The sequence below is a fragment of the Cinclus cinclus genome, chromosome 2 (genome assembly GCF_963662255.1).
Source record: "Cinclus cinclus chromosome 2, bCinCin1.1, whole genome shotgun sequence".
Lineage (NCBI taxonomy): Eukaryota > Metazoa > Chordata > Aves > Passeriformes > Cinclidae > Cinclus > Cinclus cinclus.
In genome coordinates this window covers 107,621,527-107,637,176 of record NC_085047.1, presented here as the reverse complement: position 1 = coordinate 107,637,176, position 15,650 = coordinate 107,621,527, and the positions used below count along the sequence as shown (strand labels likewise).

The window sequence follows — 15,650 nt, the reverse complement described above, 5'->3', positions numbered from 1 at the left end:
TATTATTTGTCTACTGGAAGGTAGCACATATAAATCAATTACAAAAATATTTTCCGGGTAAATTCTCATAAAATACTAAAGAACATTTTAAATTACTTGTTGAGAATCAGTAGATTTTGCAGTGCTCTGATTTTTCTCATTCCAAAATGTAATGCAAGCATTTGCTTATTTCATGATTTCTATTACTGATACTGGCTATCTCTCTTGGCTCAGTGGTACTATCTCCCCCAAATCCTACAGACTGTGCATGTTCAGAGCAGTGCTTGGAAAAATACATGTGATATCGACTCTTTAACAGATTTAATAATTCCTTTTATAATGTTACAAATATCTGTTTAAAGTTACGTAACAGACACGGCTCCCTTAGTTTTGCTCTACTGCCATTATTAAGATTGAGATATGCCATCATTATCACAATTAATTAGGATATATGCATAATTTATTTAGAACAAGCAACATTTTTTATATCCCAGTAGTTCTAATTAGACAATAATGTTACTCTATTTTGTTCTTCTTCAGGACATGGTAACATTGTAAATGTGGTATAAGATCACATTACCCTATTTTTTCTTCTCTTTTTTGAAACAAATTAGATCACATATACTGAATTGTATAAGAGACTTCTGCCCCAGTCTCATCATAGTTGAAATTAATTTATTTTTCTCTTTGCTTAACAAGTAGATACAAGTGGAAGTTACCAGGTTAAAAATTAACAGCAGAACTACTGAAATCTCTGAATCATCTTATTCCCTTATTTCTGTGCAAGTTAGCAGGTCTTTGGTAAGGAGAGATGGGTGAGTTTTCAAATAAACTGTTTTTAGGTTCAATGTATAGCTGCTCCTTAGTTTGACGAGAGTTCCTGTCTAGAAGCAATTATTTTAAGCCAGAATGAACCAAAAGCATTGTGCAGCAAGTGAGAAAAGGATTGCCAAAGGCATTCATTTTACTACTTGACTAAGTGTATTGGAAGTCTTGGAGGACTCCAAAGGCATGAGGGGGTGAAGAACACAAAGGGTTGGCTGCAGCATCAAAATGCTTTGTCATAGTTTTTAAACTAGATAGTAAAAAAAAATAAATCTCCAAACAAAAAAAAAAAAAAAAAAAAAAAAACCACAACCAAAAAAACCACAACGGAATTACAACTATGAATACTCGAGATTACTGTTGTAAATCAATTGCTATAGCTTCTGTCTGTATCTTTCTTCTCCTCTTCCCCTGCCTCTGCCATATATAAATACGAAAATAATGCCCTCATCAGAGTGCAGCAGAGCTGTCTGAGATATTGGGAGATGGATAGTTTTCAAAATCAAAGCCTGCAATTTTCTATTGCTACTCCTACAATCTAGAATGCACTGAAATGTTTTCTAATTAATGCCATTGTTTGGAATAGCTTCTTTTTGGCTGGCTTTATTTAAATTTATGTATAGATCCAGTAGAGTCATTTCATCACAGAAGAAAAACTGTTAAAGCAGCATTTCTTCAGTAAGGTATGACTTAGTGGAGAAGTGTCATGAAAGCATAAAGCACTCTCTGTCCAAGAACGGTGCTGAAAATAGTCATGTATATTTTTAAAGTCTGTTATTTTAAATATTTTAAAGATGTTTTATTGTTTCCCAGGGTCTTTTAAGGTCTTGTCTTCATAGAATTACGTAAGGAATGTATAAATTGTTAATCCTGCATTGAGCATTTAAGTCTCTCCGTACTTAGAAGAGATATTTGTTTTTGTACTGATAACGTGTGATTTGTGATTGACTAAGGCCATCCAACCTCATAGTGAAAATTCCATATAATCAGTATAATTTTGAGCTTTCTCCATATATGCACACTAACAGGTAAGATGTGCTAGCAACAGAGAAGCATAATGAATTTCTCTGAATGTTAGCTGACCTCACCACTCACAGTTGGCATAGGAACAGGTGAATGAAGGGTTTTCCATAAAGATGTACTTTAAAGTGGATATTGTCCTCTGATAGCATTTTATCATCCTTTTGTCTGTCTAATTCTTTATTTGATATATTGATGGTGAACATGGGCTAGCAGATACTCTGTGATTCACAGGTTTTTTTGGACTCTCTCAGATATCACTGCCTTTGTCCAGAAGGTGTGTGTTGGCTGCTCCATTTTTTTCCATATGTGTAGCACACCATGGTTATTCTGCAGAGGTCTCAGGCTTTTTACACTCATATGAAGCTGCTTGCAAAGAATACATTCTCAAGTGTTATTTCACTTCAGGAACAAGAACATTTGTTTGTTTACCTTGAACTTCTCATCAGGATGCTGTCAGGAGCAGTGTTGAGGTATAACAATGCAGATGGGAGTTTTTGTGGCTTTACTCCTCCCATGTTTGTGTGAAGTCACTCAATCAAAAGCTCAGACACTAAGGTTTGGAGCCCTGCCATGAGAAGGGACCAAAAAATGAAACAGTTGTCAAGATCAGACACAAGAAAGTTGGAGGCTTTCTGGATATAAATTTTGAACATAAAAATGACATTTGGATTATTCCCTCTGCCAAAAGATGAGAGGAAGTGGATACACTGAGATTCGTGAAAGGTGTTTTAACAACAAATTTTCTTGTTAAATGGAAATTAGCATCATTCTCCAAGACTGGTTAGCTCTGATGCCACCACCATGTTAGATGTAGGCAGTAATGATCACAAGTATTTCTGTGGAGAAGGTATGTGAATTTCTCAGCAAAACCTGCATTATTCCAGTACTTCTTTTTTTTTTTTTTTTTGAGTTTTTTGTTTTGTTTTGTTTGGTTTGGGTTTTTTTGGTTTTTTTTTTTTGAGGTTTTCCTGTAATTTTATTTGTTTGGTTTGTTTTCATTTTGCTTATTGGCCTCGTCTCTAAGGGACAGATCATGAATTTGTTCTTTACAGTTTTGTTGCACGTGGTAGGGCATGGTAACTATCAACAAAATCAGTTTAAGTGGAGTCATGTGTATGGAAGGATTGTGTCTCTTAATTAAGATCATGTAATGATGGGGAATAAAAACTCAATTTACTATTCTAGGCATGATAATGCTTGATAATAAGCAATGCATTAAATGCTAAATCTTACACAAAATAAGTTGTTCTTTCAGAGATAAAAAATAATTTACACATCATTCTATCACTAGCAATCAAGGAAAAAAATAATATCACTAAAATTGTATTTTACAGATGTAATATAGGAAACGGCTAGGTACCCCAGCATTTCCCAATCACTTAAGAGTTTATTTGTATATTATATATATATATATATATATATATATATTTAAAATAATAAGTATTTTTAATTGTATTTGTAAGTAACTCTAATGCATTCTGCCATTTTATCAGATTCAACTTATCCAAACCCATTCTTAAATAGTTAGCTACATCTTTAATTTCCACTTTCCTTTTGATTTTTAATCCTTATAAAATCTTACACTACCATGCTTCTCATGAGCCATTTTGGCATTAGCAATTACATATATCTCTTATGAATTGATATTATTTTAATAATAGTTGCTGCCTGCTGCTGTGATCTCCTTTCATAAGTTTTTTTTTTCTCACTAGAGTGTTAGGATATGACTCAGTTTCAGCTTTTCATTTCTAGTAAAATACTTGTCCAGAGTGTAAGGAAGGACTCTACCTGTTTGTTGTCTATCGTAACGCAATTGAGGGAACATTGGGACAAACTAAAAAAGCTTCTCTTTGCTGATTAAAATTGTAATTTCTGGACATGCCTACCCTCCATTCTTTGGTGCAAGATGACAGCTTTTGCTATGGGTTCTTATGATACATTCAATGCAGAAAAGATAGAAAGAAACACCTGTGACCCAATAAAGACAAAGATAATCTTGATTTCTGAAATAGTAACACATTTTCAACTCTTTTTTTTATTTTTTATTTTTTTTTTTGAGGTCAGGTTCTGGTAGGTGTCTACTTTTATATCTCTATCCTTTTGTTTATTTTTTTTTTCTCTGATTGTAGCATTTTACAGTTTTGCTAACAATATAAACAGTAGAACTATACAAGTAATCATCCATCCATGAGAAATAACTAAAGTTTTCTGTAAGGGCAGTGTGCATATATGGTTGATTTACATCCCATTTTTTGTCATAACAGTTATTGAAAGGTACCTGATATTTCCACTATAAATAATTGTGATATCCATGAAGTGCTTACAAATCCAATTTCTGCTTTACTTTTCTGTAGTTTCAGGAACAGTTTAGAGTGAGAAGACATGCATGTGTCTATATATTTATTGGCCTAAATTTGGGATGAAAATAATAGGCTAATCTCATACAACTATAGAAACTAATGTTATTTTGTATGCATTTCACATATACATGTGGCCTCTTTTTGAGTTGAAACCCTTTCACACCTAGCCTGCTCTTTTCATTACTGCAAGTAGAAACATTCTGTTGTCCAAGTCAAAAGGAAAAATACAAATACAGTTAAAATGTTCCTTCTTTGGGTCTAGAGTTCATTGCTACATGTAGAAGTGTCACAGTGCAGTCCTGAGGAATTGAAATATATATTGCTGCATGCAGGTCTCAGTGGCCTCTTGAGATTCTCCCATTTTCTAATGCAATGGGACAGCTTTCTCTTCAGGTTTACTGGAGTAAAATGTTATTTTTGCACGGCTTGCGATGCATGAAACGTATGGGGGGCAAGCACGAATTTTTAAAAGCAATTTATTTCGAATAATAAAAATCATAGCAGTGATATAGTAATTAGAGAGGTTTCAGTGTTAACAGATGTACTGAGAAAGTCATTTAGTGATAAAAGTGTAAGCAAAGCAATTAAATTTGCATAAGAAATGCAACAGAATAACACAAGTCTACTGATAACTTTATGGGCTTTATATGTGATATGCATACATCTTCAAGAGTGTGTATATGCATATTTTAAGACTCTAAAGAAAATTGAAGAACCAGATGACTCAGCTTGGTAACTGAAGAGAGAAATATGTCCTGAATTAAAATGAGACACCTTGCTGAGGTAGCGTGTGCTTATATTTGTTTTCTTTTGCATAAGGAGTAACTAAATAATGATATTGTTTTCTTCAGGACCATTGATCAATTGTCTTTCACATAAATGGTTCCAAATCTAAATAATAGGATTTAAGTAAATGTCGGACATTTACCAACAATTACTTGTACATTTCTTTAAGGTTAACAATAATTGAAGTTTATATTTTTGAGAAGAGAGATGTCAGACACAAAGGATCTTGGTCCCACACTAGGAATCCATAAACTTATGCTTGTGGAACCACAAATAGTTGATATCATAAACTTTCCCTTTTTTAATGGACATGCAGGTGATTTAGTGTTTGGAGTTTAGTGATGAGAAGCAATCAGAGGTCTCCCTGCTCTAAAACACATTTTTGGTACTACATTTTTATCTATGATTCATTAACAAATCAAATGGAAAATACAGCAAATTTATGTAAACAGCCAGGGTTTTGTTACCTTATATGTCAGTATGCTACCAAATTACATCAATCAACTAAGTGTTTTCTTGGAACCAAAACATTCTGGGATGTCTTTATATTTCGTGTATGCATGTGCTTCCAGAATAGGGTGTCTATTACATATTTTCCATTTTAAAAAATATATATAAAAAAATCCTAACTTCTTGAAGAGGTGTGTTGCTGAGTTTTCTTTTAGAAATAAGAATGCATTAAAGACCATTCAAATCAGAAAATTCCAAATTGTATTTACAAGATCAAAGAACAAGTTTTTAGTGTAGTTAGAAATATAGAGTTGGCATATTTATTATATTTTGCATTTTATTTAAAGAACTGTATCTATTATACAAGTAATTATTTTACTTGATACCTTGAAATTACATATTTTTTTAGACTTGTCATGCATGAAATTTCTTAATGAAGGACAGATTTTTCAAGAGGTGTGATGATTTAAATGAAAGTGCTAGCACTAAAATCTCAGCAACACTGTAATCTCAGCATACTCTAGCATTTCCTCTCTGCATTTCTTTGGAGAGTAGAAGAAAAGCCTGCACACTCTTGCATGGATTAATTTCAGCAGCCATCACTTCAAACACACAAGGAGTATCAGTGATCTGTGCCCTCTGAAACCTCAGATACTTCCTGCATTTGTCCTTGGAAGTTACTTTTGATTTTTTTCATTTCTGGATTGTAAACTGGAAATTGCATTGTTGTAACTTTGCCTGATGTTAAGAAACTAAAGGAAGCATTCTGTTGTATATCTATACTAGCAAACAGTTCGTGAAGATACAACTTTTGTGATGACTGAAACTAGGACTGTGGAAACCACTCATGTGCCTTCTACATACCTGGCAGAGATCCTTCACCTTCTGCAAGCCTTGTCTGAAGTGGAAGAGCGCCTTAATTCTCCTGTTCTGCAGGCTAAGGACTGTGAGGATCTCTTCAAACAAGAAGAGTGTCTCAAGGTAAGATGGAGAGATTTTCTTAGTAAAGATTAGATTGCATCATTCTGGGGCTTCTATATGTTGGCAGCCTGTGCTCATTCTGAGACATCTGTTTTTCAAGTTCTAAGCCCACCTCTGTGATGTGTGCATATATGGATGTTTGTATTTGGGGGCACATTGGGAAAAGTATAAAAAATACTGGAGTGCTCATTTATTTTTACCTGTTGAACCTCTATTTGGAGGAGAAGAACATTAGGGTATCTGCATATTAAGTCCTTGAATGGGAGAGAAAGGATGGAGAGGTGAAATATATTTAAATATAGAATTTGTGGTTAAAGGTTTGTTTGTGTGTGGATAATGAGAAAAAATTCTTTGCTAAAATGGTTTTAAAGCACTGGAACAGGCTGCCAAGGGAAGTGGCTGAGTTACCATCCCTAGAGGTATTTTGGAGATATGTAGATGTGGCACTTGAGGACATGGTTCAGTGGTAGACTTGGAAGTGCTGAGTTAATGGCTGGATTCGATTTAGATCTTTTCCAATCTAAATCACAGGATATTCTGAGTTGAAAGGGACCCAGAAGGGTCATGAAGTCCAACTCCTAAGTGAATGGCCCATGCAGAGATTGAACCCACAGTCTTGGTGTTAGCACCATGCTCTGGCCAGCTGAGCTCATCTAGTGGTTAAGAGATTTGGGGATTCTGTGATTGGCAAATATAAATATTTACTAAGTAGCCCCCTGCCCACACCCGATCTCGGCTGTTTTATTTTAGTGTATGATACCTAAAATTCTTCCAATTGGAACAAGAACAAAACCAAGTAAAATTTAGCTTTTGCATAACATGTTAGACCAAAAAACCTGGAGGTCCTATTGGGTCTTTACTCCATGTAGTTATTTTCATTTGATTAGCTAAATAGAGAATATTATCCAGTAGTTAGATAATGTAGTTAAGAAAAAGTGAATTCAGTATTGTTAGTATGACTTTAAATATTTCTGTGTAGTTTCTTCAATGCTTGAAATATTACTGCTTGGTTTGTTCAATGCTTGCAACACTAAAATCCTTTGAAATTGGTGGAATTTTTCCAACATAGAATTGACATAAGAGAATAAGATTAAAGTTGTAAGCCTAAGTAGATGAATGAGTTATCAGCTTTTGCAGAATAATGTTTGTGTGAGGAAAGCCTTGTAAAAAATTGTGCTCAAGTGCTGTATATAATTACAGTAATTCTAAATTGTCATCCAGCATGAAGAGTAGACTATATATCCATTTTACTGTGATTATTTAGGAAAATGATTAAAAAAAAAAAAGTAAACATTAGCCTAAAGAGGCTGGAATTTGCCTACAGACAGCTATGAGAAAGAAACTTAGAGGGAGAATCAGGGCAGTAGCTCTGGCTATATGCTCTGAATTTTCCTCTGTGGGAGCCCATTTGTCTCTTTCCGTGTCAGAGGATATGTAACAAAACCAGATCCATATGCTTCTGTTAGCTTCTGTAAAATCACATCTGACTGTAATTCTTATACATTCATAGATATTGTGTATTTAGGCATTTGCATACATATATTTGCACACACACAAATATTCCTATCACCTCGTGAAAATTCGAATGTTTTCAGTTTCCTAGGAAGGCAGTAGAGTTGGGGAGAGAAGCATAAGAGTGGAGCATTGGATCAAAGGAAGCACAGAACTAGTAATAGGCTGTCAGTCAACAGGTGTCAAATACCAGTAGGCTGTTTCTTTTACCATTTCTGATTTAGTACCAATAAATTAGAGTTGGTCTGAGTACTGAAGCACAAAACATGCCAATCTAAGTGTCATTTTTCATTTTAAACAATCTCTTCAGCACAAAAAACAAACAAACAAACAAACAAAACAACAACACATTAGTCATATAATATGTAAACCATGGCTAATGAGTGCATACTTGATCTGTGTTGCTGAACTTCTGTTTGCTAATGGATTGGATGGAGAAACAGTGGTCTACCAGGAAGTTGACTGGGAAATGACTTCCTTTTAGTTCTTACTGCTTTGCATTTGGGCTGGCTTTATCTGAGTCGTATCTGTCAATAATCTGCTGTTCACCCACATGTATTTGGTATCATTGGAGTTGACACCAACTTTAATAATATTGATTACTGAGGTTACAAGTAAGTATTACCAGAGGTTTTATTTAACTGAACTACTAAATTGTTATGAGATGCATTTGTGGGCACAGTTCCATCTTCTTCCAAAATAAATCTCTTCTAAGAGGCAAATGGGTCTTGCACATTTGTGGGCTTTTGGAAGGGTATGGGTTTGATCTGAGCCTGCTTAATGAATATTTATTTCCAAGGAAAAGCATCCATCATTGTCATTATCCTGCAGTAAAAATAGAAAAGTAGTGCATAGATTGTTCAGTAGCTGGTTGGGAAAGGTTTGAAATTAAATTGTCGTTGATTTTTTTTTCTCTGACAGATTTGCATGAATCAAATTACAGAACTGTCATGAATAGCTTTGTGTTTTAAAACTGAGCTTTTCATTCTTTTTTTCACTTCCATTCAGAAGGAATCCATTTTAATTAATCCATAAACAGAAAAGTAAGGTTATTTACAAGAATCACTGGTAACAGCTTTGAACATATTCTCCAGAGTAAATATGTTTAATAAAACTTTAAAAATTATTGCTTATTATCAAATAGGATAAATATTGAATACAAATTCAAAATTGCTGATATCAATTGTCATAGCACTGACTTTTTATACCAAAGTCATGTGAAATAGAAAAATACGAGGTTTTGTAGCAAAAATCTGTTAGCTTTTAATATCTACTAAACTGTAATACTTTAATGAGCACATTTAGTGTATCTGCTGAAACCAGCTCAAAGGAATGTTTTTCTCTTAATTTTAAGTTTTAGGGAGTGTAAAATTCAGATAGAGAAACCAAGTATTGTCACTTTATCTCATAAAGTGAGCATTGCAATGTGTGCATCATCCCATTACAAGTTCTTCCAAGTGATTATGACGCACAGTACCTCAGCTTTTCTTTATCTCTGTGCTGAGAGTATTTAACAATTTAAATATTACAGATCCATCAAAGATGAAACTCGAGTTGATTGTACAGAAAATTGTGCTTCATAGATTGATGGGCTAGTAATGTTGGCCTGATATACTCTCAAAACAGGACACCTGTTGTTTTAAGAAGAGACATTATTTCTATCTGCTACTGATGATGTTCATATTGATGGAGTTCACAATCTTTGAGCTACCTGTGTAGAATTGATTAGGATTGTAATGGATTTCATTGCACAAACAAACGTAGGGATACAATGCCTTCAGATTTTAGCAAATTATCCTTCCTTGTAAATGGTGTTTCAATTGTTTCCTAGAAATTAAATCATTGTAAAAAGTTGCATATATTTTATTTAATAAGACTATTTTGTCCATACTAAGACGTTTTCCCATGTAATGATTATCTTATGCAAGCTACTTGACTTTCTCGAGCTCCAGATTATTTAGTGGAAAATGAATACACTGAAATAAATGCACTGATTAACCAGAGAATAAAAAATATTTCTCTTTGCTAACACAGAGGAAAAGCATGTTAAAATGAAAGAGTATACCTGGAATTTAAGAAGTCTAATTTATAACTGTGTGTGAAAAAGTTGTTAGTAGAATTTTTAAGGATCACTGTCATAGACATGGCATAGTTGTGCCTATTCATTACTTAATTCTATTAACTTTGAATCCAAAACTTATTTCCTGAGGTTACTTGCATTTTATAATTATGAAGCAGACCTGCAGTAGGGCCCGTAGATTTTAGTGTCTCTTTTTATTAGCAGTATTTTTTAAAAAACATTCTTAATTTTGGCAGGAACATCTTATTGTAGAATATGATTATACACTTAGCTATCATAATTTTTAATGATGTCATAGTTTTAATATGGAAAGCCATCTGGCTCTGAAGAAGAAATTTCTTATATATGTAAGATAAATGTATATCTTGCGTAATCAGTCTAACTCTGCTTCTAGTTCATCTTCATCTGTATTTCCCATAGGGCTTGTATTTAGTGCATTAAAAATTGGGTTGGTTTCCATGTTTTCTTTTTTTAATATAGATATTTTAATGCTCTGATAAATCATTTCTCTTCCATTTTCCTTTGGTAATCCTTCACCTTCTGACAGAGCAGGTTTTTGCACTGTTTTCTACTGTGTCATATTTCAGAATATAGGAGTTCATTGTACACATCACACAGCCAGGATTCTGGCACCAAGAATCTTCTTTCAAAATGGTTTATAAAGCCAGTCATACCCATGCTATTGCAATTCTATACAGATTTTAAAATTTTAATTAATTTGTGGATTTTTTTCCAGATGTCCATGATTACTAATAACTGTGCTGTTTCTGGATTTTATGTTGGTGCAAAAAGCATGAAATATTGTGACAAATCTGCTATAAATATAATTATAAATTGTCATTCTAAAAATTGTTTTTGAGTTTCATAAAAATACATTTTTAGTTTTACATATTGGATTATGTATTTGGTGTGTACTGATTCTTATCAAGAAGAATCACGTAACGTGAAATTCAGAGTGATTTTCTGCTGCAGCTCAATAAAACCCAATTAACCATAACTTAGAACTGAGTATGCTCACATGCACTCTCCAAATAGATCTGTCAGTAACACTGGGCTTGGTGACAGATTTGTACACAAATAGCCAAGGAACTGAATTTTTACAGGAAGTTGTCTTTCTCTAGCAGATAAAGACAAATTCCAGGTAGTGAAAATGAACTGCGGCTTGAGTCTCTAGCACTCGGATTTCTCTTTTAAGAGCAGTGAGATGGATCAGTCCCTAAAGGCTACTGTCACTTCAGCTGCTAATGATTTTCTGTTATCCCTCTTTTCTAAAAAAAAATTAAAGCTTTCTTTGCTTCTGTTAACCATGTTAGAAAAGCTCCCAAGGCATTGTTGATAAATGCTTGTAGATCATTCTCTTCAACATGAAAGGAAGATGGGGAATATGTTTAAGATACATGAGTATATGTGTACACATGTATATATACATGGTTTCGCTCATTTTTTTTTTTCCTTGTGGACAATCTTACACTCATTTGCAACACACCAGCTGTATCATCTTGTTCTGTCTGTAGTAGCTGTGCTTTAAACAAAAGCAAAAATCCGAGGTAGAAATTCTATACCTTTTTCACAGACCACTAATTTTAAAAGTTAAGGGATATCTCACCAGTTCTAAAGTGCTTAGATGTATTTAATCTGTTTTTAATATTTAGAAAATTTATCTACTTGGTTGAAGAAACCTAAAATTTCAATATACATAGGCACATATATTGCTCTTCATTTGGTTACTTAAACATGTTGAACACAAGAAATGACTTCTTGGGTGGCTCAGATGAGCTGTTATTCAGACCTACTGAAAAGAAAGCCACTTCACTGGGGTGCTTGAGTATGTCCTGGCAGCTTGTAACATTTCAATTAGATTTTCTCCTGCTCTTAAAATATGCAATTTTTTAGGTCAGTGATGAGGTTTTGTGAGTACTTTGCCTTCTTTATATCCATGGGATATAATCTCGGGGTATTTAGAGGCATTTTATGTTTTTATCATCTGATATTTCTTATATTCATATTAATAACATTGAATATTTTAATTATCCATGCCCTAAGTGTGTAAAACAAAGATTTAAGTAGACCTGAGTAAGGAACACTGAGTATGAGATGTTTTTCTGGGAAAGTCAAATGAGGTTTGTTGAGTAATGACACAGACCCAGCCAGCTTTCTCTCTGCATGATAGATTGTTGACAAGGGGGAAACATGCTCCTTATTGTGACTCATTCCAGAGACAAGACATCTACTATTCTCTTTTGATTTATAAATATTCATTTCATCTGCTAAATGTAAGTCACATTTCTCAAGACCTGAAAATTAAAATTATTATTAATATGGGGTGTTACGGACAAAATTTTTTTCCCCGAACAAATAACATATTATAGTGCTAGAGCTCTAGGAACCCGGGGAACCCAGAGTATTTTTTCTTTGTTTTGTGGGGTGGTCTTGTATGCAATAATTTCAATGCATTGCCTTCACATTTATGTAAAGCCTTCGAGTCATGTGTTTTACAAAATTGTAAATGCAGCGTAATATCTTTAATTAGTTAAAAAATTACAACCAATTTTGTCACTTCAAGTGTTATTCAGACTTTTTATTAATTTCTTAAGGTTTTTAAAATATTTATCTAGCAATTTACAGGAGAAAGCAATTTGGATAATTATCTCTACTTCCCTGTTACTTCATATTAGTACTACTAGTAATAGACCAGTACATTCTGTCATACCCATGCTTCTACAAACTGTTTTTAAATCAAATGCATTACAATAGAATTGTGAAGCTTTATAGATGTGAAACGGGATGGACTGTGTGATTATTAAAAAACAAAAAACCCAACTCATTTGTTGAATCAGAATTCATAAGTGCTGAATGAAGAGGAAATGGTGAATGCAGTCTACATGGATATCATTAAGTTTTATCAAGAAAAGTCAGGAATTACAGAGTTAGAAGCCAAATTAACCTTCACAGCAGACAAGTATTATATTTCAAAAGTTAAAAAATGCAGGAGAGAGAGAAAGTCTCCCTACTCATGGACTGGGAAGTCTTCTGGTTTGGTTCAAGCTGTCCATGAAGTTTGTCCAATTTATAAGTGGCTTTCTGAGTTCTAGTAGCTGCACACTTCTCTGCTGCTTTGAGCATACTAAATTTTATGCATGGAATGTTACTAGTAGAGCAACACTTTAAAACCAGCATCAAAATTAATATGGCTTGATGCAGTTTTAAAATGGTTTGATAGTGTTCAGTAAATTGGAACAAATTGAAAATTACTATTTGGCTTGATTAAAACCAGGAAAAAAGAATAAATGACCAACAAAACGAAACAAAAAACAAACAGTGGCGTAGAAAAAAAAATAAAATTACACTTGCTACTTAAGAATTTTGTATAATGCAGTTTAATATGAACTGAATTGTGCCTTCAGAATATTTTTCCAGTTTCTATTTTTATCCAGAAGGGAAAGTGAAACACCTCGGTAAGGAGTACAGCTTGACCGATTGTATCGTGTTTAATCTGCATAGAATATTAAATAGTTTGAAAGTAAATAATCTGAAAATATTTAGAAAAGGGCACATAAAAAACACCTACATAAAAGGAGATAAAAGTGATGAGATTTTTGGAGATGCAAGATCTTTTTTTTTTAAATCAAGGGTAACTCATTTTATATTAAGGGAGATAGATTTTTTGATTTTTTTTTTTTTTGTTTCTAAATTATTACTGAAGCTCTGCATCAAACCCCGAAATATTTAAATCTATGGTTTATTTAAATTGGTGTGAAATTTCCTTTGCTGAATGTCTACCATACATTTCTTTTGATTCATTTGTGTAGATTGATAGAAAGACATTTGATTATTGCACTCTAGGAAACTCGGGTAATGAAAAAGAAAGCTGGTATTTTTCAAGTTCAACCAAAACCATCAAGGGATTTGCTTTTATTTTTTTTTACTGTTATGTCCAAGGGACATGAGATTTTGCAGTGTTGGTTTTATAAAAAGTTTATGCTTTTTGCCAACCAAGTTAATTAACAGCCAATATTTTTTGTTTTGCCAGATCATTGTTTTTGTGCTGTTATTAAAGATTTTCTCCCTACATTTTGTTCAGTTCTTCTGCAACTCCTTGCAGTGATCACATTGCACACCACAAAATCTTCTCAGTATTTCAGCAGGCTCCACCTGGGATTGTAGGGCTCAGGCTTTTCCCCTGGTGATTGCTCCAAGGAATTGTTTCTGAACTGGGAAGTAAAGGGAAATGAAAGTTCAGGAAATGTAAATACTGACATGCAGAACTTATGAGTCAATGGCACTTTGTTTCCCTCCAACCATCATGTGATCTTCCTCAGTCCTATGTGATTCAGTCTTCAAAGAAAGGTTGGACATCCAGGTTATTGTGAAGTTGTTCTTATTATGAATGTTATGGTTTAATTTGCATTTTGTGCCAATTTCTTTTGCTTATTAACAATTATTTTCTATTTATGAAAACATTGCTTTGTTTTTATGCTTTTATTTTTAAAAATCTTTATATTTCAGAGCATTAAGGAGAGCCTGGGGAGACTGCAAGGTCATGTGGAAATTATTAACAACAAGAAGACAGCAGCTTTGCAAAATGTTACACCAAAGGAAGCAGCAAATATACAAGAAAAGCTGACTGAACTTAATTTTGAATGGGAGAAAGTTAACAAGATGTACAGGGACCGACAGGCGTAAGTAACTTTTAAAACTTGCTCTTTCTGATGGCTTTCTTTAATATTTAGCCTATTGTTGATGTCTTGGGTTCTTTTGCTTCTTTTGTCACAAACAAAACTTTTTTTCCAACTAAGCATAGAACATTTATATAGAATTTTAATTTAATTTGTGTGTGCTTTTGTAAAACTGAAAATATAAGAATATTTTGACCAGCTATCAGGTGCACTGAACCATTGAACTGGTAATAATACATAAATTGCTATGATTTATGGGCTATGCTTTTTCCAGGATAAGTATTTAAGAGTTAACAAATAACTTTGCCTTAGATTAAAAAGTCATAGTTTCAAGAATTTATTGAATTACCGCAGCAAATCACTGTGTGTGTGTGTGTGTGTGCGTGTAAAAAAAAAAAAAAAAAAATATATATATATATATATATATATATATGACTAGTTCCATTCATTGAAACTTTCCATTCATAGGAATTTTACAAAATTGTCTCTTCAGGCAATGCCGAAACTGTGACATTAAAAGTTTTATTTGATATGCCACCTCAAAAGATAGTAAATTGATATTTGATAGAGTATCACTTTTTGTACTACATATATGTTTTGAAATATCACTTATCTAGGAAAAAGTTGTTAAAAAATTCATCATTATACACAAAAAAATAGCTTAGTTTGCAAATAATTATTGCATTAATGATAGGATGAGATATGATTCTAAACAAGTAAGAGGTTACTGGAAGAAGAAAAATACTTCATGTGAGTTAAGCCTGCACTAACTTTGTTCTACAGTCCAATCCTTGGTAACTTTTATGGTTTTTTTATTTAGAAATATTGGTAAACAGCTGCCATTTTCCAGGTTCCTAGAGACATTATTTCCACAGTCAGCCAGTCACTAGCTTTGCTTTTAGATTGCTGGAGAGAGAAAAGAGTAAAGCTAAAAAAAAAAAAAAAAAAAAAAAAAACCCACAAAAAAACCCAAACAAA

At 33.3% G+C, this 15,650-nt stretch overlaps 1 protein-coding gene across 2 annotated transcripts in view; it reads left to right on the top strand.

Annotated features, from left to right (window-relative positions):
- DMD (dystrophin) overlaps positions 1–15,650 on the top strand; it is a 767,992-nt gene that overhangs the window by 190,264 nt on the left and 562,078 nt on the right. For both annotated transcript variants that reach the window (XM_062488103.1, XM_062488102.1), the window contains 2 exons: positions 6,210–6,404; positions 14,503–14,675. In XM_062488103.1, coding sequence (XP_062344087.1) covers positions 6,210–6,404; positions 14,503–14,675 — 368 coding nt within the window. The remainder of the gene's footprint in view (positions 1–6,209; positions 6,405–14,502; positions 14,676–15,650) is intronic.